We start from the raw sequence: 24,104 nt of genomic DNA on the forward strand, positions 1-24,104 counted from the left end.
ATTCAAAACCCTCATATGGTCCAGAGGTGCAGATTCCTGGTGGGCTCTGCGCCCCGTGATCTGAGCTGGCGTCTGCTTCATCTTGGTGTCTGCTTCATGGAGTGTGATGAGCCGTCCCCAGGCCTGAGCCTAATGTGTCATCCCTGCAAGTGTGATGATAGGCCCATGCCAACCAGGGCCCAGCCAATCCACAACCAAGGGCCTGACCAGGTGCCCCCAAGGCAGATATACAGGTTCCTAAGAGAAGCAGCCACTCCAGTCTGCTCAGTGATGCTACCTTGTGGGGAGAATTCCTAGCTGGCTGGTGGTTCTGCCAGACTCCTCTACCTGTTCCTGCTCCAGCCTCAGCCATCATCCCCGTTCTGGCTAATAGCCTGACATGGAGCTGGTTTTAATGGTTAAAGCTCAGAAGAGTTGGGGTGGCAGCTACCTGAGAGAGACCCCTTCTCCTCAGGAAGGACTACAACAGCTAAGATTAATTGGGCTGCTTTCCTTAGTCATGCCCAGGACTACTGAGATGGGGAGCCCAGCTTCAGCGAGGGTCCCTAGACTCCGGAACTGGCAACTCCCATTGTTTTGAGAGAACCTGAGTCTGTTGAATTTCAGGGCCTGCTGCAAGGGCCCTCTCTGTTTTCTGCGGCTTTCAGAGCAGGGGTGGGGGAGGGAAGCTGGAGGTCGTTTATTTATGAACTCTGGCAGGTAGAAGGTCTAAGGAAATGACATCGTTTTATAGAGGATGTGTTCATGTTTTAATGTAAAAAGGTGAAGTTTTGCCCCTGTGTAGATGGCTAGCACAAAGAAGACCTTAGTCATTCAAGGAGCCCCATTGACTTAGGATGACTCAAATGTTACAGGAGTAGGACCCTATTTTGCATAATGTACAGAATTTAATCATGTGTGGTAATAGTCACCCTCTTATAATGGGCCAGGGCGGGATCTCAAAATAGAGTTGCAGTGGCACCGAAGTGGTGTATCGACCATGTGCATTTCACCTCAAGGACTAGATTCTCAAAAGTTCTCTCAGGCAACAGCTGATGGAGATGCTGGTGGGTTCTGAGCTCTTTTAAAAGCATGACCCCCGGGGCCTGAGGTAAAAGGATGGGCGTATTATTTAGCAATCCAAAGAGAGAAGACAATAAAGTCACTAACATTTTCCCCACCGTCCTTTTTAACTTCATATTTCTATTTTTCTAAACCATTATAATTAAAAACAAATAAATTCACTGCTGTGGGAAGCTTACTGTAATTTCTCATTACCTGGAAATATATGCTGTTTCATTCAAATTGAGCAACACTCATGTAGCTTCCAAATTCGGCAATAACTAAAGACCTTAAGGGAAAATCCAATAATGCCATTAATTAGAAACAGAATGAAAAATTGCAATAAACTAGGCTTCTGAAGTGTGGCCAGTGTTAACTAGGAAACAAGTAACATGAATTTACCAATAGACTTTGCATTCCTTTTCTCCAGTTACAGCCACTCTCCTGTGCTACCCTGTGTTAATGATACGATGGTTTTTTTGGTTCTGTGATGACAGTGATGGATTTGATCTAATCTTAAGCATGATTTTTGTGTCGTTTGGCGTGATTTCCGACTGCAAGGCAACCTTGGCACGAGATCGAGGAAAGAATGCCAAGGTGTTTAGGAGGTTGAAATTCTAGACCCTCGCATGTTTACACATACAGAAATGTAATCGGATTCAGTAAATTGCCGGCAGATATAAAACACTACTAAAATAAGCTAAGGTCCTTAGCATAGCTGCATGTACGGTACAGACCACTATGGCTTTCAATACTAAGACAGTAAGAGCAGAATCTTTTTCTTTGTCGATACTTTAATCTTCTTTTAAAAGGAAATTGAAGCCCAAGTCGTTGGAGAGCTGACAGCAAGGAGAAGTGGGGCCAGCTCCTCAGCTGGAGTAAATTGGCATGCCTCTATTGACTTGAGAGGAGCATGATGATTTACTCCAAGGGACAATCTGGCCCCATGGAGATCAGGGGTGGATTGAGGGTCTTGGCTTGGGGAAAATAGCTTGCTTAGTGCAATGAGAATGAGCCAAACTTGTATTTTTCTCCCAGCCTTCCCTACTGGTTAATCTAAAGCTGCACCAGATGTGGGGTTGGGGGTGAGATGAAGAAACATTAGCTGCTGTCTGTGCCAAAGTGAAATATACAAAGGCCAAATTAATTGGGCCAGGGATAGCATTATCTAGAATATGACTTGTAGTCTGGATTAATTATTTTATCTTGATGCAGTGGTCATTTACCTGATAACATTAGTTTGTCTTAAAATACAATTAAGATTTTATTCCCATAAACTTTGTTGTACATTAGATGTTACTAAGGCTCCGTGCAGTACTTCTTGGATACTGTGTTTGGTGCCTCGCTGGCTAATTCAGTGCTAATGTCATTATAAAAGGTTGCAGAGGAAAAATGTTCTAAAAGGTCTTTTTCTTATGAAATCCTGTTCTGTAGTTATTCAGATGTGAATAATGATGGGTAATTGGCAGTGACTTTTATTTATTTAGTCTGGCCACTTAAAGCTATTAAGGAAATGTTACAAACAGCATAAAAAGTAAGACCAATTTTCTGAAATGTTATTGGTTTATGATTAATTTTAGTGTCAGGAAAGCAAAATGTACATTAGCAATTTCACACCTTGTTACATTTTCTGTTTGTCTTCATCACGTGCATGATTGTTTTGGTGAACAGCAAACGTAAATGCAAATGATGTAATCTCCCACTTTCATTTTGCGAATTTTGTTTGAAGTTAGCGTGAACGTGCAGATTCGCTTGTAAACAGCATCAGAAGGATATATTATTTACATCCACTCCTTTGACATCAAGGCAAAGATTTAAATAAGAATTTCCTTCCTACCCACTCACCCCTTCGTGCAACATTTATTATAGTTTCTACACATCCTGAATTTTATACTCTAAATGGAACTTTTCAGTGGACGGGCTCCCTTTTATTAAAAGGATAATGCCCTTGTAGAACCAGTGACCTTTAAAAAGCAAGTTTCAATGTAATCCTTTTATTTTCCTGAGATCATATAGCACAGTATCCAGTTGCAGGCTTTTAAGATGGAATGATTGCAGACTTTGTCTGACGGCTCAGATTGAATTACATTTTGTTTGATAAAGAAAACTCTAAAATACTTAATACTTTCAGAACATTGTAACTTCAATGTATTGAGGATGCAGAGTAGCTGCGGCATCATTCCAGCACTACTGGGATTGATTAAATATACTTAATTGGTCTTTATCTCATGATTACACTTTAACACTTCTTAGGAAGAAGATCCAAAATGGATACAGTTACTGCCTCTCTAATTTACTTTGGGAGTTCACTTACCCATTTTCTTATCTTGCTTCTCTTTCCCGGTAGAGTACAGCATTCTGCCTGGCTGCCGCTGAACATGCGGGCTACTTATGCAGCCAGAAATTAAAGTTTGTAAGCTTACAAAGTAAAGACAAATTGCAAAGTCAGAGCTATGTCTTAAGGCCAATATGGCATTAGAAGTGAGACACTCAAAGAAGTCAAAGTCTGCCCTGAGCCAGGTGGTTCAGCAGGCAGGCATGTCAGTTTCCATAGCCAATGGTACACAAAGAGGTGATGTGGCTAGCATCACATCTGACTCCTTTTGGCTTCCCTAACCCCATAGACTGGGCCCTACTTTGAAGCTGGCCTTTCAGTGCAAGTTTGAGCAAGACTCAAACCCATGAGCTTTGGGATTGCAGTTGAGCACATTAGCCACTTGGCCACTTGAGATGCTCATGAAGTTTAATCCTGGCTCTTCCACTGGATTGCATGGCCTTGGGCAAGATGCTTCAACTCCACTTTTGTTTTCATATTATTAAAATGGAGATAAACATACCCCTCCCTCCCCCCTCCCAGTGTCATGGTGAGGATTAGTGTTATGCACAGTAATTTGAACATACTTATTACTGTACCCATGCAATGTTTATTTTTCTCTATAATTAGACAGGGCTGGTACATTTTCTGTTACACATGTTCTCAGAAAGGAGATTGGTGTACTGATTTCTGTGCTATATGAGATGTACTGAACTGCCTTTAAGATCTTAGCGGGAGATTTTCCAAAGTGTTGATGGGATTGAAGAGCACAAGCTGCATTGTTTTAATGGGACCTGCACTCCTAAATCTCTTTGACAAATTAGAAAATCTACCACATCGCAAATGAAAGGTCTTTTATCTGGTAAAGCATTCTTGATGCTAAGTCGCTTCTACTGAGGTTTTGTCTTCTGGTGGAAGGCTTGAGATGCATGGACACAGAAAAGAAGAGCTGAAATTCAGCTGAGCTGAGAACATGCCCTGTAAAGCTTATGGCCTGATGTTTCCCTGATTCGTTAGGGTTAGGGTACAAACTCAAGAAATAATCTCAGATTTCTCTCTCTTTTATTTTTAAACATATGTTCCACAGCCTTCCTTTTTGTGACGGTAACTTTGAAAGTGCAAAGCAGTGTAAAGGGACATAAACACGTCGCAAAGGTTACAGTCTCTTAAAGATCACATTGGCTACTCCTGATGCCCTTTGAGACTCTGTAGGCACAGCCCTTGATCCCCAGATCTGGGGAGAAGCCGAGAGAAGAAAAGTAAAGAACGAGTTATGTTTTGGCCCAGTTGTTTCCAAACACACCATTTCCCAAAGGGAGGTGTTGATTGTGTGACCAGCTCCTCAATGGCTGAGGAGACAGCTTGGCCTCCTTAAGCTCTCAATTTCATGTGGATCATGAGAGGAGCCTGCTCTGAGCAGCTTCTTCCTATTGTGTGAGAATTCACCACTTCCCCCTCTCTATTGGCTAATATTTCCCCTCAACACACACACACACACGTCTCACATGCACACAACTCACATGTCACATTCACACGTCTGAGTCTGATACGTCACACCCTGTCATTCACATGTCGGGGGAGGAGGGAGATCAGGATCAATGGAGATTCCTGTGTGATGATGTAAATCCAGCAAAAGAACAGCACTAGCCATAATGTGGCTGCAGAAGAGTTTATGAGGAAGGATTCCCACCCCCCCTTCCCCTCCATGCCTTGTGCATCTGTGTTGGGGCTGTCCAGATCAGAGCTGCTGGGGGCTGGGTGGGGGCTGCATGCCAGATGGGCTGTCAAGGAAGCAAGTGGATAGAGAGGAAGGAAGGTGTAGACAAAACCATGGCATCTCCTTCCTCTCTCCCCTTTCCATGCCTGGCTGGTTGCACAAAGACAGGGAGTAGCCTGCACCCTGAAAACAGCTGTAGTAAATTACTCCCCCATTCCCCATGCAGCCCAGGTCCTCTGGGAGGTATTGTGCTTCTCGGAGTTTCAGCTTCTGAGGTGCTTGGATGGATAATACACAAGCTAGCCCTAGGGGTGAGAGCCAGCGTAAGCCCCACTTACACAAGCAGAAGAGTCCTATTTAACTCAAGGGAGGCACTCTCATGTGTCAGAGGTGGGGGGGTCTCATCACTTGAATTCTTTAAATCAAAATGGGATGCTGTAGCTCAACCATCAGATATGGGCTTGATGTAAATGGTGACATTCTATAGCTTGGTTATGCAGGAGGTCAGATTGAATGATGATAGTGGTCCTTTCTGGTCTTAGAATCAATTAAACTGTTTGCAGGTTCAAGGCCTTTCACACCTCTCTGGCTTATACCCCCTCACACTCTGGGCACCCTGGAGTGTGTGCTGTGACTGTGAAGCTGAGGCCTGCTCTTCAGAAAAGACCATGCGGGAGTAGTATTCTACAGTGTCCTCAGAAAGCCAAAGAGGTGAGAGATTAGTAAACAGCAGGTGAATATGTTTACCTGGAAGAGGTTCAGATTTAGGGTCCTGATTTTAAAACACAAGCTTGCCAACGGTGTCCAATCCAGGAATAAACATTTGGAAGATTTCCCATATTCCTTCTGGCTGAAGATCGGAGTTGGCAAAATGAGTTTGTTTGTTGTCTTCGTTATTTAACTGGGATTTTTTTTTTTTTTGGTAGCGTGTCAATTAGTTCCTCTTGCCTACAAAAAGTAATATTTTTATGGTGCAGTGAAATTTTGGAAGATAAAATATGTTTGAATTGAGGATTATCATTTGTAGAGCAAACGCAAAATGCTATTTGTTTGATGGGCGGCGGGGAGAGATGCAGAGCTGAATGGAGAAGATACGCAATCTCAGCTACAAAAGAAAGGATGGTATGGTGGGTAGGATACCAGCCTCAGGTGAAGCAGGGCGGAAAGGTTCAATTCACTGCTCTGCCTTGGGCAAGTCACATAGTCTTTGCGTATGTTACGCCCTGATGGGTGAAATGGGGTAAGCGTCCTCCTCCTACTTCACAGGGCGTTGTGAGGATAAACGCATTGTTGCGTGAGGTGCTCAAATACTGTGGTAATGGAAAAAGAACTGGAGTACTTGTGGCACCTTAGAGACTAACATTTATTTGAGCATAAGCTTTCGTGGGCTACAGCTCACTTCATCGGATGCATAGACTGGAACATACAACAAGAAGCTATTTATACATACAGAGAACATGAAAAGGTGGAAGTAGCCATACCAACTGTAAGAGGCCAATCAATTGAGATGAGCTATGGAGTTCATATAGGTACCTACAAAAACAACGAGGAGTCGTCTAGGTACCTACACAGACGTGTGTTGCCCCGATGCTCTCATATCTCCTCGTTGTCATCTTTAGACCTGTGGGATTTGCCATCGATTTGAAAAACACTGGCATTGTTTAGCTTGTGCATCATCGTTCGCTTTCTGGCTCCCTTCCGAATTTCGATCAGTGATCCCTGGAGACCGCTACAGCCCCACTCAGCTCTGCGCAGACGCACCAGGGACTCAGGAGAGCAATCCGAGCACCACGTTTTATTTTCCACAGGACGTTCTGCGAGGGAGCCGGTAGCGGTTGTAAAAAGCGGACCTTTAAAGTTGTTTAGGTCTCTGAGTTGAAAATGAACCATCAGATATATTTGCAATGCAGGTGTGAGCTGGAAAGATAGCAAATTGCCTGGGAAGGCTGAATAGTAAAATTATATAGTTCCTTTAATTCTGCAGGTTCTCAAAGGCCAGCACAAAGTCCAATATACAAACCGTACACTGGGCTTGCTGCCTAGCGGTCACCATTAAAACCGTTACAATTTCCATTTGCAAGGGATTGATGTTACTGTGGCACCCAGGGTATCATCTCAGCAATGTTAATTAGAAAAACAAGGAAATGGTAAAGATTCCAACGGCAGCCATGGTATTTACACTGACGTTTAGCTGCCTCGGGAGCAACAGATGGAGTGATTTTAACCAGGGCGCAGTAGTGCCTATGCTAGCACAGGGCACGGGCTCTTTCTGCCAGGACACTGTCTGCATTGCAATAGAAAAACCCGCAGCAGTGAGTCTCCGAGCCCACGTCAGCTGACTCAGGCTGTGTAGACATTCGGCTCAGGCTGGAGCCCACGCTCTGAAACCCGGGGAGGGGGGAGGGTCTCAGCGCTTGGACTGGAGCCTGTGCCCTGTGAGCCCAAGTCAGGTGATCTGGGCTCTGAGATTTGCTGCTGCGGGGTTTTCGATTGCAGTGCATGCAGGCATATCCTAAGTCAGTACTGACTAATGAGCCAAGTGACTTATTGAATGCCAACCCCATTTCCTGCCACCCCGAGGTGCCAGGGCAGCCCAAAGGGGCTGGAGTGGACCCAAGAATCAGCCTCCACGTGCTTAGCTAGACTCCCAGCGCAGCACGCTGCCCTGTTGGTGTCTCCGGGTTTATCTTCGCGGCAGTGTTACCTGGAGGGATAACTTATGTGTTGCTGCTAACCTGACTCCTTTCCACACACACCCATCTCTAGCTTGACTGAGGAGAAGCTTTAAACTCAAGTTACCCTGACCCTGTGTGGGGTACAAGTTGCAGCTGGAGCGCTGCTGGTGCAGGGACGACGACGCTCCTCTGTACTACTAATACAATCACCGTGCTGCCTGTGTGGCTGCCCTCACTCAGGCTAGACTAACAGGGGAGAAGCCTTCCTAGCTGGATCTAACAGTGCAGTAAAGACAAGCCCCGAGTGCATTCCTGGAGACATCCCAAACTTGCCCATTGTTTCTGGAGCTCTTCTGGACAGAGAACCTACGATGTCCCCTACAGAGGCAAATTTAGTGAGGATGAAAATATATGAAAAAATAGAACTTAAACGATCAGGCGCCATGTATCCATCCCAACGGCCTGCGAGCAAAGCCGGAGAACACACTGCCTCAGTAACCACATGGCAGTAAAGCAGACTCGGATACAGAGGAGACAGCTGTGTTATAAAGTTTGAGGTTAGCTAGGTACAACAGGTGGATCAGCAGACAGGTCGATAGAGGCGTTCCCTGGCTTGAAATAACACCAATCATTTTGAAAAATAAGGCACCGTCGCACCGTGCTGACTTTCCTTCCACATGCGGCGTTGACAGCAAATTTAAACTCCAAACAAACGCTGATTTTTAAAGTACTTCAGTGGCCTCCAGGGGTGTGAAATTTCCTTGAATCGTTATCTACACTGAACAACACTGCCAACCCCTAGCTGCCCCCAGCACCTGCTGCCCCCAGTCCTGATGCCCGCACTGGTGGGGAGCTCTGGCAGAGGTACTGTGCCCACATTGACTTGCCCTGCTGCAAATTCTCTCTCTCCTCCCTGCGCCCTGCCATCTGCCTGGCCATGCAGTAGTACTCCTCCTCTCTCATAGACTCCTGGGCTCACTTGTGTGTCACTTCTGATGCCTCTGAGCACCCACCTCCACACTCTGGACCTTGCCAGTTGCTAGAGCTGGTTAGACAATGGGATGGATTTTCTTTGTGAGCATTTTGTGAAACGAACGCCCTCCCTTTTTCTTTTCCTTCGGAAACCGTTGAATTTTGACAATCTCTCCTGCTCTGCCTTACCCAGCCTCTTAGCTTGTCAGACCTTCTCACTCTCTTCCTCCTAATGCTTCCAGCTGACTCTCCTTTGCCTTCCCATCTGATCTGCCACAGCCTTCTTCCTACCCTTCCTCTAAAGCAGAGGTGGGCAAACTATGGCCCGCGGGCCTGTCCTGCCCGGCCCCCAAGCTCCTGGCCGGGGAGGCTAGCCCCGGCCCCTTCCCCCACTGTTCCCCTTCCCCCGCTGCCGGCGCAATGCTCTGGGCGGTGGGGCTGTGAGCTCCTGGGGCAACGCAGCTGAAGAGCCTGGCCTGACCCGGTGCTCTGTGCTGTGTGGTGGCGTGGCCCAGCTCCAGCCACCAGTTCTCCAGGCAGCACGGTAAGGGGGCAGGGAGCAGGGGGTTTGGATAGAGGGCAGGGAAGTTTGGTGGTGGTCGGGGGTGCGGGTGTGGATAGGGGTCGGGGCGGTCGGTGGGGAACAGGGAGTTGAATGGGGGCAGGGGTCCTGCAGGGGCAGTCAGGAAGGAGGGGAGTTGGATGGGGCGGCAGGGGGCAGTCAGGGGACAGGGAGAAGGGGTGGTTGGATGGGGCAGGTGCCGGGGGGGCCGTCAGGAATGAGAGGAGGGGTTGGATGGGGCAGTGGGGGTCCAGGGGCAGTCAGGGGACAGGGAGCGCGGAGATGTGAATGGGGCAGGGTTCCCGATGCGGGGGAGAGGGAGTGGGGGCCGGGCCATGACCGCCTCCCCTAACCGGCCCTCCATACAATTTACAAAACCCATTGCGGCCCTCAGGCCAAAAAGTTTGCCCACCCCTGCTCTAAAGGCTGTATGGCTGTGCGTCTTGCACTGCTCCTCTCCCTGGCATCACCGACACAGACAAGCATTATAGACTGACACAGAGACGCGTCACAGCCCCACTTCAGGCAACCGAGCAGTCCTGAGATCCTCTTCTGAACATTTCAATACGTTGTAAAGTGAATTCCTTCGCGGTGACAGGAAGCTTGCAGTATGTAACCTCATTGCCACCAGGAGCAGGCTGTGGGTTTGGTGTGGGAACTGCTGCTGTAGCTTATAGCTTAGCCTTGTGCTCAACAGTGGTGCTGGAACAATTTGTACAGTGGGGGTGCTGAGATACATTGAACCAAACTGTATATAATGGAAGCCACTTCAAGCCAGGGGGTGCAGCAGCACCCCTATTTCCAGCACGTGTGGTGCTGAATTGGAGTCTTCTTATGTTGGTGGTTTTGGTCCAGATCTTCAGCTGTTGAAAATCAATGTAACTCCATTCGCTTCAATGGAGCTATGTCAAATCATGCCAGGTGAGGATGTGACTTTTATTTTAAAAAGGTTCCCTGCCCTGGTTTAATTTGAGCGCCTCCTGGGCATTTTATCAGAAAATATTTATTTAAAGCTTTATGTAAATTACCGCATAACAATTCTTTGAAAACAACACTAAGTTTTTGTAACAACAGCTGGACTGAGACCACAGTTCAGAATTCATCAGAAATCATCAATGGGATCAGTGCCTCACTTAGTGAAAATCACATAGTTCCATTGAGGCCAAAGGCCCAGATCCCAACTGAGATAAATCCACATTGAAGTCAGCGTACACTACACTGATTTACATCAGTGGACTATACGTAGTAGCATATGCAATGTTGAATTTAAATTAGGAACCAAGATACTGTCCCACTAACTATCATCTTGTTTTGTTTTTCTCTTGTCTTGCAGCACCTTCTCCAATCAGTATTGTGAAAAAAGGAAAGATAGCTAAAAATAGCATCTTCCTTTCCTGGCAGGAGCCGGATCGACCCAACGGCATCATCCTGGAGTATGAAATCAAATATTTTGAAAAGGTGTGACTGACTGATTGCAAAGCATCCTAAGTACCTTCTCTTTGCTGTCCTTCTCTTTTAGTTATAATTATCCTATGTGTGGAAGGGAATGAAGCAATTTTATGCATAAATCAATGTCAGATTGATTCTGCAGTAAATGATTAGGAAGACTTCAAATGTGTGTGTTGTTTTCCATTAGTGTGCCACTTCTGTTGAACAAATACATTAAAACTGCATGTCAGTTTCATCTCCAGTCTTATCACATTAAATTAAAGTATACTAATTTGTTATGAATCAAAGGAGCTTGGGAACTAGCATCCGTCTTCTCACTCAGAGCATCGGGCAATCCCCAGTCTTTTAATTTTACACTTCAGCTTTGGTTTTAAGGATCAGCTGGCATTGATTCCAGTGCTCATCGAACCGTCTGCCAGGGCATGTTGGTGTTCTGATTGTGTCTCTGCAATAGGTGGTGGTGGTTACGATTTATTTGCATTATGGTAGCACCTAGGAGCTCCAGGAACACCAGGACCCAGGACACCATTGTGGTAGGCATGGTACAAAGTCAGAACAAAAAGAGTCCCTACCCCAAGGGACTTCCAGTGGAGGGGGCCACATCCTGAAGCCCTAGGCAGTCTTCCTTCAGGCAGAGTTCTTGCTGAAGTCCATAGGAGGCTTGTCAGAGTAAGGACAGAGGATTGACCTTGGGCAAGTTCCTTCCCCTCTCTCTTCCTCTGTTTCCCCTTCCTCACTTCATCTGTCTTGTTCGTTTAGAGCGTGAGCTCTTTGGGGCAGGGACTGTCTCTTGTGGGGTGTGTGTGTGTACATAGGGCCTGGCATAATGGGGCCCTGCTCTGGCTGGGAGCATCTAGGCACTATGGTAATATACAAAACACTTAAAAATGGGGAGTGTCATTGCACCACGTAGGCATGTCCTCATCCTTGGGGCAGAGCGGAGCTGCCGTGCTCCAAGGAGAGCACCAGGGAGCTTCCAGTCTCAGAAAGGCAGGATGTCTGCTGATAGAAGCAGCATCCCCACAACCCTCTCTTTCATGGGGTGCAACCTACTACCTTACGCAAGCAGGCCAGCTCAGTTTTCCAGTGCAACAGAGGGAGTGACCCAGAGCACAGGGCCTTCAAATCTGCTTGCACTGGCCTGGGCAGCACAAGGTGGGGAAGGTTCATTTGTGCTCTGCGCCCACATGAAGGCCAGCCAGAATCTGGTCCTGAGTAGGGACATTGGTACCTGGCCCAAGACATTTAGGGACAAGTTGTGCCCCCGGAAGTGCATGCAGCTCCCATTGACTTCAGTTGGAATTGCTTCCCTGGGTCTGAGGGCAGAATTTTAGCCCTGGGTCTTCAAAATAAACAGTGGCTCAAGGTGCTAAGAATCAGGACAACTTTCCATGTCATTCGGGACAGGCACATTCGTTTGGATAAAGTCGGCACCCCCTGAGTGTTTGTCCAAATCTCCAACTGGAACCTTTTTGTGCTTTCCAGAAAGTTTGGGATGATTGTTTTCTTTTGCATAGTCCTCTTGTTCCAGTGCCTCTGGGCCCCAATAAATCCACTGAGCAAGGCTTTTCTGGTGCTTCTTACCTGGCTGGAATAGGATATATCTCACATCTCCCAAGGACGCTGGGTTTGATGAAACTCCTAGCCCGGTTTTCCAAACACAAAGAATTTGGATAAACTGCAAATGAGCGTCTGAACTTGTCAGTGTTGAGCCAAATTGGACGTTTGATTCTTTTGCTATTAGCACTTCACTGCTCACAATACATACACAACACCCTGTGTCCCACCCAGAGTGCCAGTACCAGCCACCCACCTGCCCCGAAATGCCATTTATCCAGGACAGATTGCCTGAGGAAGGATGAAAATATTGTAGGTTCACAGGGCTCAATCCTCAGCTGTACTAAGTTTACATTCAGTGAAGCTCAGGAGTTCTGGCAGGGAAAGAGGGTGAATCTAAGTTTCGGCTGGAAAAAAAGATTCTGGGGCACTGCAGGTGCTAACAGAAACTTGCTTCCAAGAGGAATACACCACCAGTTCAGAGGAAGAGGCTTTTTCACCTTGTGACATGTTACCTAGGAGGGAGGGAAGTAGCCAGTATTGTTGACAAGTGAATAAGGATGGGTTCTGTGGAGCAGAAGGGGAGGGGAATGAGGGGTTCGGAAGGGCAGAACCAAGTCCAGATGTCTGAGATGGAAATCTGTTCATCCATCCATACAGACAGTAGATTTTGGCTCCCAGAAATGTTGACCAGAGAGTAGGGTAACAGTGCGGCCTCATGGACCAAGCACTGGACTGGGACTCAGGAGGTCGGAGTTTTGTTTCTGGCTCCGCCACTGGTCTGCTGGGTGACCTTGGGCAAATCACTTCCCCTCTTTGTGCTTCAGTTTCCCCATTTGTAAAAAGGGGATCGTAATACTACCTTCCTTAGTAAAGCACTTTGAGATCTACTGGTGAAAAGTGCTATATAATAGGTATTAGTACCAGATATTTCATCATCCCTCTCACCTGGTTTGACCAATCCAATTGCATTTGGCCATCAAATGAATAAAATGTTTAACAGATTACTAATATTTGTACACATTTGATTAGTTCATAAGTGTCAAACCTCTTTTACACAATGTTATTTATCCTTTACTTTTTTTAAAAATTAAGACATTACAATAAACATTATAACAAATACAATTGTGTAAATGATGTGTGAGAGTTATGCACCCAAGCCAAGATTTTCAAAAGTGACTAGGGATTTTGGATGCACAACCTGGCACACCTTAAAAGGGTCCAGTTTTCAAAAAATGCTGTGCACCCAACCTCTGAAAATCAGGACCTTTAAAAGTGTCTCAAGTTAAGAATCCAAAAATGGAAGCACTCAAAATCACTAGTTACTTTTGTAAACCTTGACCATGCTATATAGTAATTTTCAAGGCTGTGTGAGATTTACAATTCCTAGAAACAACAACAGGAGTTAATCATATAAAATATAATCCTATTAATTGCTGAATGTCCTCAATTCCCAATGAAGTCAACAAGTGCTGAGGGTACCTGGCCTCCGAGCTGGCTGGAAAATTAGGGAGGGGGGTTTCCCATGGAAAATTCCAACTATTTGGTGAAATAATCTAAAAAAAAAAAAGTTTTGATTCTGAAATGCCCCTTTTGTGGGAGTTGTAGTTCAGGTTCCTCACTCTCCCATTCTTTTCTATAGGCCAGGCTCCTTGGTCAGAATACATCTCCCATGATGCACCACAGTCTCCCCTCTGATACATCAAGGGAGCCCCTGGCCATGGTGAATCATGGGAGATAAAGTCTGGCTGGGGAGCTCAGCCCACAGAGAAGAAGAGGGGACAAGAGGAAACCAAACTACAACTCCCATGAGGCACCGTGGTAAATAGCCAAATAAAAATATTTCAGTTTTCATCTGAAAAAAATATTTTGGTTTTGGAGCATTTGTTTTTGTTTTTTTTTATGAAAAATCAAAACTTTCTGCAGAAAGCACTTTTCACCAAAAAAAAATAACTTTAGTTGAAAACCCAGTTTTCTGTTGAAAAAAAAAAAAATTAACAGAAAAATTGAGACCAGTCCTACTGGGGGAGGTCTAGGTTGGATATTAGGAAACACTATTTCACTAGGAGGGTGGTGAAGCACTGGAATGCGTTACCTAAGGAGGTGGTGGAGTCTCCTTCCTTGGAGGTTTTTAAGGCCCGGCTTGACAAAGCCCTGGCTGGGATGATTTAGTTGGGAATTGGTCCTGCTTTGAGCAGGGGGTTGGACTAGATGACCTCCTGAGGTCCCTTCCAACCCTGATATTCTATGATTCTACTCAGCTCCTTCCAGGATTGGGTCCTTAATCCCTTGGAAAAGACTTGATTCATTTTAGGGCCGTGTATGCGAAATGTATGCCCACTGCTAAATTTGGATGGTTAGTGAAATAGAACGTAAGAATGTATCACACAAGAGAAGCCTTGTAATTGTGGTTATATTTCTCAAATTGCGTAAATTACATTAGATGAATGCAAAAAGCTGTGTTTAGAGAACAGTAAAAACAAGAAGGTTGGCCTTTAACCCTTTCACTGATTGTTCTCCAGCAAACCAGCTGTGCTGCCATTGTCCACAGAATCTATGCTGTGTGAGGCCATAGCTGATACAGTCAGCTGCACAACTGTTCCCCCCTCTCGCTCCCTCTCACCCTAGAGATCCCTAGGACATTCAGCAACAATCAGTCAAGTAACAGTGAAATATGCCAAAGTTTCTTAAATACGTAGGCACAACAGGGTGCGGCAATGATGTAGTTAGCGTGCTTAGAACATAGTTTTCACCCAGAAAGCCCTTTGCGGATACTGATGCCTACTGCATCTTTGGAATTCCTTTAACAGAGCTTCAGGTGAATGGATTTTTGCTCCATTTTTTTCAAAAAGATTTAAGTCAGTTGTTCCCATAAAAGGAGAGAACAATGTTTTATTCTGGGCGCTAATACACTGCATTGAAAATAAACTGGTTAGTTCACAACTACAATGTAGTTCATGTGCCAAAATGCACATACACCAAAAGTCATGTTTTCAGTATAAAATAACACCATTTTTTTATTATCTCCACCCCCTCCCCCAATGAACCTCTCAGGGACAGATTTTCTAAAGTACTCAACATACACAAGTGGGGTCACATTTTCGCTCAGTACCCAGTGGTTTTCAGTGAGAGCTTCAGGATGCTGAAACCTTTTGAAAAGCTGACTCTCAGTTTAATTTGTCCACATGTGCCAGCCCAGGTTTCTCCCTTTGTCCTGGATTACTTTATAAGGCATGCAACGGGCAGTCCGAACATTGGGCTGGATTGTACTGTTGGGTATAGCTCTTCTCTGGGGCAGAGCGGGGCTGGCACATGCTATGGGAAACTCTGGGGAGGGATTGTGTCTCAGCTTTGCAGGGCTGCCAGGGGGTGTGCAATGCACTTCAGGAGGGGACCCAATACCACTGCTCCAGTGAGTCCAAGTAACACTGACATTGCAGAGAGAGAAGACTTTTGGTTGATCAATTTCTTTTGATTTAGGCATAGTTCCAGGAAAGATTTGCTCTGAAGTATTATTCACTTTCTTTGTCTCCATATTCAGTAGATGAAGTGCTTTAAGATTTGTGTGCACATTTGAAGTGTCCCTATTATTTTTGAAGTGTTGATTGAAATTGAACTTTCCTCGGCATTGGAAATGTAGCTATTTCAAAATGGTGATATTGTGATGAGATATGAAGCGAGGAACTAGAATTTGTCTTTGCTTGAAATAAACAACCATTCATTCTTTTGTTACATTGCTCACAAACGTTACGCTGCGGTACATTTTGCACTTGCCTTTGACTAGACTAGGGTAAATTATCTCCAACGTTTGAACCTACTGTCATTACTATTAATGACGAGCCAGTAATTAACAATGAAAAATGCATGATTATTTTTTTCTTTTGTTGTGTTTGCAAATTGTCTTTAAATAGATCACAAGTTTTATTCAAATTATTCTCAAATGTCTTCATCAAATAGTTCTTAATCTGCAAATCGTTCATAAGTAGCTGTTGCAACCTTTCATAGTTCACACTGTCTTGGTCATTTACATAAGTCATGTGGTATTGTTTCTGTTATCTGATTGGGGCACTGAATCCACAACATACTTAAGCATGTGCTTAGCTTTCCACATGTGTGTAGTCCCATTGACTTCAAAGGGAGTATGGAGAAGCTTAACGTGAGGTATGTGTCTAAATGCCTTGCTGAACTGGAGGCTAGGTTTTTCATGTAACTAAACAATATAAATGTAAATTATAAAACTGAATATATAGTTTGAAATTTGCTTTTGGCTAATATTGAAGCTTGGTATTTTCAATAATAAAGCTCATGCACTCAAAAGTTTGCAGAAAGCAAACATGAATGAGTTGTGAATGTAATCGGATTGAAATGCAAGTCAGAATTTGAACTAATATTAACATCCCATTTCCCCCACTATTCATTCAGCTAATTGCTATGTCATCCTTAGCACTTCTCGTTTGTCATTAACTTAATTTGCATTCTCTTGCCATACAGCCCTGTACAATAATAAATTAAGAAAGCATGTCCCCATGTTATAAGAATGATTTGTCTTGAGAGCCGGAGAAAATTAAGGCTTGAATCACATTCTTTTAAAAGAAATCACGTCCTAAAAGTAAACAGAACAGCTTTTTCCATTTTTTGTCCAACCCAGACCCTTTAGCTGGGCAGGCAAATTTCCCATGATTTAATTAGAAAATGGAGTACCATAAATTTGGAGTTTTCTGGTGATCACTCGGGTGCTTGATCCACAGCTCATTAAAGTCAGTGGGGCTGGTGGACTGTCTCCCTCAGCCCAGGAAGGACTAATACCATGTCCAAAGTCTGCCCAGCCTTTCTTTCAAGGCACTGTTGTCTTCTTTGAACATCAGACTCAGAAAGTAACACCAAACAAAGCTATTCCCTGAACAGGCTGCAGGGACCTAGAAGCCATTCCTTACCCATGCCCTGCTCCCTCTCTTAGGCCCAGCCACAGGAGTGCACCACTTCCTCCCACAACTCCCTCATACTTGCTGGGCATTTGCACTCACTTGATCGGTCACAGGTAAGGCTCGGACCAACTCCCCTTAAAGGTCAGCCATCCTGTGACAGACGCCCATTGACTTCAAGTGACTTTGGATCAGACCTTAAAAGATCTGCCTTGAAATCATGTGTTTATCTGAAAATGCCATTATGGAGATCTGAAGGGAGATAGTGATTAAAAAACAAAACTGTTTTCAACGCTGTTGCCCTTAATTTACATGATCGGATGCTGACTGTGTAGTAAGTGAATATTTCTAGCAGCAATTACCAGACATTTGAGTCTGATGTTAAATCAAAGACGACCACAAACTGCGCATTTACACTAAAAACTTATTTACATGCAGAATTATTTCAGCAAATTTATTTAAAGGGTCCTCACCACACACAAAAAAGTGTGTGTCTCATTAGATCTGTATATAATATGTGTGTGTGTGTGTGTGTGTGTGCAGATATCTATATCTGTTTGTGTGTATTTGTTTTTTAGTATTTTTGGTTAGTATTTCTAACCAAGCATAAAATCTAGATAATAGCCCTGATTTTCATTTTCACTAAGGCCACTGGCAAGGTACACTGTGTCATATAAAGGGGCTCACTTTAAGGCATCTTTATATTGCCAGAAAGATGGAAAGTGGCCTTAGTGTGAATCAGGGACTGATTTTTCCATCTCCCTACACGTTGGCCCTGATTTTTAGTTACACTGTTCTGGCAGTGTAAATATAACCTGTGCTCACTTTGTGGTCTCTTTGCGCTGCCAGAGCAGAGTAAAGTGGCTTGAGTGGAAATGAGGATCAGGCCCTTCAGGTTGTGCTTGACACTTGTGCAAAGTGGATTTCAAATGCGATGTCCTGAGTCAGTGGTGTTTGACCAGAAAACAAGACTTCTGTTTCATAAACAATTGTGAGGTTTTGATTTTTGTTTAAATTCTGCATCAGAATGAAAATTTGACCTTGGAAATTTTTGTGGGGGAAAAAAAATACTGACGAGAGAGAGAGAGAGAGAGAGTCACCCCATTGGTTAGGGCACTTCCCTGGGACATAGGAGACCCAGGTTCAAGTCCCTGCTGTATATAGAAAGTGTCAGTCTCTTTGTCCCACTTGAGGTCTTCCACTTTTGGACAAATACTTAAATATTCATTCAACTGGTGGAACTTGTTGCCAGGGGATGTTGTAAAGGCCAAAACTATAACAGGATTCAAAAAAGACTAGATAAGTTCATGGAGGATAGGTCCATCAATGGCTATTAGCCAGGATGGGCAGGGATGCAACACCATGCTCGGAATGTCCCTAGCCTCTGAGGGCCAGAAGCTGGGACTGGATGACAGGGGAGGAATCACTTGATAATTGCCCTGTTCTGTTCATTCCCTCTGAAGCACCTGGCATTGGCCACTGTCATAAGACAGGACACTAGGCCAGATGGACCATTAATCTGACCCAGTATAGCCATTCTTTTGTTCTTATTGGGCCAGAGTGGGTGTCCTAACCACTGGGCTATTGGCTATTCTGGGGGATGGACGTCTCTCATGTTCTCTGGCCAAAATCAGAAATTCCGTCCTGGACCAGAGAAGGATTCGGTTTCAACAAATCACCATTATCCAGTTAAAAAAACCCACCATTTTATGGAAAAATTCCTGACCTGTTATATTTTACATCCACTTCACTCTAGAGTAAAATGACTATATAAAGTGACGGGCAATAGAGAATTGGACCCCATGTCTTTGCAGTATGTAGTCTTCATATAGATTTTTGTGGGGTAGAGAGTCTCATTAATACATGTTCAGTCATTCCTTCTAAACAGGTTGGTTTAGTCATTATTAGTACTATTGCTGCTGTGTTAATTAGCAATTTGTATTTTGCTAGTGTTTTTGTTTACATGCTTGAACTCTGCATTTTTTGTGGGGGGGGGGGAAAGGATCAAGAGACCAGCTACACCATCATCAAATCGAAAGAGACGAAGATCACGGTGGATGGCTTGAAACCAGCGTCGACATATATCTTCCAAATCCGAGCGCGCACGGCAGCAGGGTATGGTGGCTTCAGTCGAAGATTTGAGTTTGAAACCAGCCCAGTGTGTAAGTCATTTTAATTACTGTCAGCTCATGTCTCCGAAATGATTACCAGAAAAGAGTTAGTGGATCAATATCTTTGCAAGGGACTCTGTCAGTCTCCCTATCATCCTCTTTCTCTCTTTGACCTGATCCATTTAGTGAAGAAGTATCAGTCATGGCATTGCTGCGGGTTGGACAGGTGAACATATATTGGTCCCTGTTTCCTCATTTCATTTAGTCTAGAGCGAGATGAAAAGTCAGGAAGTCTTCAAACTTAGGAAATTTATGAAGCTTGCTGGTCAGAAAATATCTGTTTACTGCTGTCTCCCTTGCATTGAAATGTTGCCGTTTACTCATTACTGTGTCTTTGGGTTTTTACTGCATTCTTCTTCCCATAGTCGGGAATTTCCTGTGGAACCCTTGAAAGTTAGTGCCAGGGCCGAAGGGAGGCTGGCAGGGCTGGTGCTACCATTAAGGCAAACTAGGTGGTTGCCTAGGGCGCCAAGATTTGGGGGTGCCAAAAAGCGGTGCCCCCAATTTTTTTTAACGCATTTCTACACCCCCTCCCTGAGCGCGTGGTCGCCGCTCGACTTCTCCCGCCTCCCAGGCTTGCAGCGCCAATCAGCTGTTTGGCGCTGCAAGCCTGGGAGGGGAGGAGAATTAGAGTGGGGGCGGCGTGCTCGGGGAGGAGGCGGAGCAGAGGTGAGCTGGGGTGGGGAGCTGCCGCACGGCTCCCCGGGCTGGGGGGATGGGGAGCTGCCGCGGGGGTGCCTCAGGGTGGGGGGGAACTGCTGCAGGGCTCCCCACCCCAGCTCATCTCTGCTACGCCCCCTCCCTGAGCACGCCGTCGCTGCTCCACTTCTCCCACCTCCCAGGCTTGCGGCGCCAATCAGCTGTTTGGCGCTGCAAGCCTGGGAGGAGAGGAGAATTAGAGCGGGGGTGGCGTGCTCGGGGAGGAGGCAGAGCAGAGGTGAGCTGGGGTGGGGAGCTGCCGCACGGCTCCCTGAGCCGGGGGGCTGGGGAGCTGCCCTGGGGGTGCCTCAGGGCGGGGGGGAGCTGCCACGGGGGGGGGGGCCTGGGGGGGGGGGGGGGGCTGCCAGGGGGCGGGGGGGGGGGGTGCAAGGTGGACGTTTCGCCTAGGCCCTTGCACCAGCCCTGGCGGCTGGCATATATTTCACCAGGCTCTTGTACTGTTGTACACCTCTTAATGTGGTATGTGGAGGATTCTGAGACATCTCTTAAATATCTTCTGAGTGTATTGCTAGTAAAAGGTTCTAATAGAAAAACCTCCCAACATCACTTGTGGTGCATCTAGAAGAGAAAGAGCTTTGACATCAAAGAGATCATTGAACATTTGAATCCTTCTGCAGCAAGCACTGTAGTTAAGGTTGCAAAAACAGTTTCCAACCCCATCCCAGTGCTCCTAACTTTTCCAAAATGTCACCTTTTGATCTGAAATTTAGGGGAGAGGGAGGGTTGGTTAGGAGAGGAGGAATCCTTTCATGTGCTTTTGAGTTTTCACTTTCAGTAAAGATGCAGTTTACCACTTACAACAACAACGTAATCAAGCAAAACCTTTTTTTTTTTTTTGGAAGGGCTATAACAAAAGGTCTGAAATGTGAGCCTTGGCCCGGGGCAGGGAAAAGTTCTCCCTGAAGATTAATTATTTTGTTTGGTTTATAAAAAATGTTTCTGAGTATCTAAAGTTTGAGCATTTGAAGATTATGTCCTGAGCGCAAATGACAGATAATTTCCTTGGGCTATTTTCTGCCCTCTGGTAGAGCCCTATTGACTTCAGTGGTATTTTGTTCTGTGTTTGTACAGCACCTAGCCCAACAGGGCCCTGATCCATGACTGAGGTTCCCAGGTGGTATCAAAATTCTCACAGTAATAGTACAGATATAATAGAGGGCAAAATTTGGCCTATTAAGGACTCACTCCTATATACACTTTACACACACACTTAACTTTTAGCATAACTTCAATGGAGCAACACATGTGCTTAAGGGTCACACTTGCATGTTTGCAGGATTGGGACCTAAATCTGTTGGTGCGTATTTAGAGATGCCATTGTGTAAATTCATAGCCAGTTAAATAGACTAATTTAAAGCCATGAAATAACCTTTACCCCCACTCCCCACCCACAAACACCCCCCCTGCTTCCTGGCTTGATGTAATGGTGCAGGAAGCATGCCCTGTAGCCCCGTTAACTCCCCCTTCTAGCTGGAGAGCAAGAGGCAAATGCAGCCAGGTCCAAGGAGGGCAAGGACATAGAAAACAAAGTGCAGGGCATCTGACTGCAGCAAAATGGCAAATTCTCTGAGGAAATGCTTACTTCAGTGGCACAGTGGACAGATGATAAATTCCATAGGAGCAAAGTCATAGAGCAACTGATTGAGGCTGCCTGCATGCTCAGGTGGATGACACTGCGTCAGTTTGCACCAGTTCACGTTTTCAAGCAATCATAAGGGTTGAAAACTTTTTTTTTAAAATAGAAGCTCAGATTCCAGAGCGTAATTCTGTGGCAGGGGTGAATTCCACGGAACTGTGGAGTGTGTGGGCCCTGATTATATTTAAAGGATCAGTTTTAAGCTGTTTGCCATGTAGACAAAGTCCTAAGCACTTTAAAATAGTGCACAGCTAGCCAGGGGTGTGTTTTTTTACACCCTTGACTGACAAAAATGTTACTGACAAAAGCGCAGTGTAGTCATAGCCTCAATTGTTTTTATAGACTATGATGGAGAAATACTTTTTGTCCCTTGCTTACCTATTCTTTGCAGTGGTGTCGGTGATAATTTTCACTGTCATAAAATATGTCCTCTGTGTACCTATTTCAATTTGTACAAGTGACATTTATTAATCTTGTATGCTATTTGTATGCAAGAGAGGTTTCATCATTGTAATATTCGGTTCATTCCTTTGGTGAATAGCAAGTCATGCTGTATGTTTTCCTTATAAATTTACATTCATCAGCTATTTAATTACTGCTTCCTTGGTTCATTTAGAAGTCATCATCCGTTCTTTAAAAAAAGATACAATGTTGTCATGTCAATGAGAGTTACCTTTCACTCCTACCTCTGGAGTCAGTGGCAAAGCTAACATAGTGCAAATACCATAGTGATGCAAACATTAATGCAATAAGACTTTTCTATTTAATGTATTTCTTATTGCATTAACCACTATAATCATGTCCTATAAGTAGAAACCAAACCATATTATGCTGGAAAATAATTCTGTATTATGATAGGCAAGGTCTGGATGCAGTAGAAAAGTTTCTAATTTAGAGTAGTTCAGTAATCATGTTTCAGAATATTAATAAGTAATATAGTGGCACTTATTGCACATTTGGTCCATTGCCACCATGACCTAATATCACAAGCCAAAATAATGATAGTTTTGAACGACTTATCATGGAAATCTTGGAAATAGTCATTGTAGCTCTCAAAACAATAATAATAATATTTTACAGGGCATAGCATCATAACGTTTCAAAGTACTTTACAACCATTAATTAATTAATTGATTTTTGCAAACCCCTCTGTTTGAATATTCCCATTTTGCCACTAGAGAAACTGAGGCACAAAGATTAAGGGTCTGATACAAATCTCGCTGAAGTCAATGGAATGGCTCCAATTCAGCATTGCAATCCCTATGCAGCAAAGCACTTCAGCATTGACTTACGTGGGACTTAAGCACACGCTTAAAAACTTTGCAGAATAGGGATGGGTTTTAAGCATGTGCTTAAATGTTTTGCTCAACTGCAGCTCCATTGACTTCAGTGGGCTTTGGAAAAAGCCCTATGACACGGGTCCTCAAAGACATTTAGGTGCCTAACTCCCATTGAAACCAGTGGGAGTGTGTGGTAGAGCCAGGAATACAATTCAGATTGGCAGCTCCCAGGCCTGTGTTTTAATCTTGGTCACGCCGTGCAGGAAGCAGAGCTCTAGCTGATGCCGAATACTTTTGATAGACATGTGAAAGGGAAGCCCTGCTCTTGCTCTGACTGGGGCACATGGGGGAAAGTGCATTGGCAGGCCCTATTTTGCACACAATCTTTGCCGCTCTCACACTGAGTGGCTAGTGTACGTCCGTCCCTAGCACGCAGGAGCACTGGGAGAGACGAGCTGCTACCGACCTGCAGTGTGTATCACATGCTAAAGAGGTTTGATTTGTGTGGGAAAGGAGTAGGGCTGGCTGGCTAGAGCACGCCAACAGAAGCTGCCAGCTCTAGTACTGAGCAGTATGTTCCAGCTGAATGGAACAGCAATGAATGTCCCACCTGGGCAATGTTAGCCAGCAGTTTGGAATCCTGCCATCTGCCAACAGGGCTCCTTGTAACGCAGAACATCTGGCAGCTTCTCTGCTTCCCCTCCCAGTGCAACCCTTAGTTTTTACGGACAGGATTCTGCGATTGCCACGGATCGTACTTCCTGTCACCGGTCACTCCAGTGACTCTGCTATGGGCCAGTCAAAGGTTTGCAGGATTGGGCCCTACAGTGGTCAAATGCAATAAACTCAGCATGGTTATTTGCAGCTTTTAAGCCAAATGTTGTCAACTTGCAGATATTAGCGACAGGGCAAGAGGGCAGTGGGGGCACATCCTGGTCTGAATTAATTTTAAATGAGGGTTTTACGTTCAAATCTACTGGTGCTAACTATCTTGTCCCTCCAGCAGCCTGGCTCCCTTTCCCCCTCATACACCTAACTCTCCTGCCCTCCACTGCAGTTACACCCCACCCCTGCCTCTCCCCCACCAT

The 24,104-nt window shown here is 45.0% G+C and overlaps 1 protein-coding gene across 5 annotated transcripts in view; it reads left to right on the plus strand.

Moving 5' to 3' along the window:
- EPHA5 (EPH receptor A5) overlaps window positions 1–24,104 on the plus strand; it is a 333,714-nt gene that overhangs the window by 216,562 nt on the left and 93,048 nt on the right. For all 5 annotated transcript variants that reach the window (XM_026653262.1, XM_026653257.1, XM_026653258.1 and 2 more), the window contains exons 6-7: window positions 10,615–10,739; window positions 19,212–19,371. In XM_026653262.1, the coding sequence (XP_026509047.1) occupies window positions 10,615–10,739; window positions 19,212–19,371 (285 nt within the window). The remainder of the gene's footprint in view (window positions 1–10,614; window positions 10,740–19,211; window positions 19,372–24,104) is intronic.

Source organism: Terrapene carolina, unplaced genomic scaffold, assembly GCF_002925995.2.
Source record: "Terrapene carolina triunguis isolate 2854851 unplaced genomic scaffold, T_m_triunguis-2.0 Scaffold136, whole genome shotgun sequence".
In the NCBI taxonomy this organism is placed as follows: Eukaryota; Metazoa; Chordata; order Testudines; family Emydidae; genus Terrapene; species Terrapene triunguis.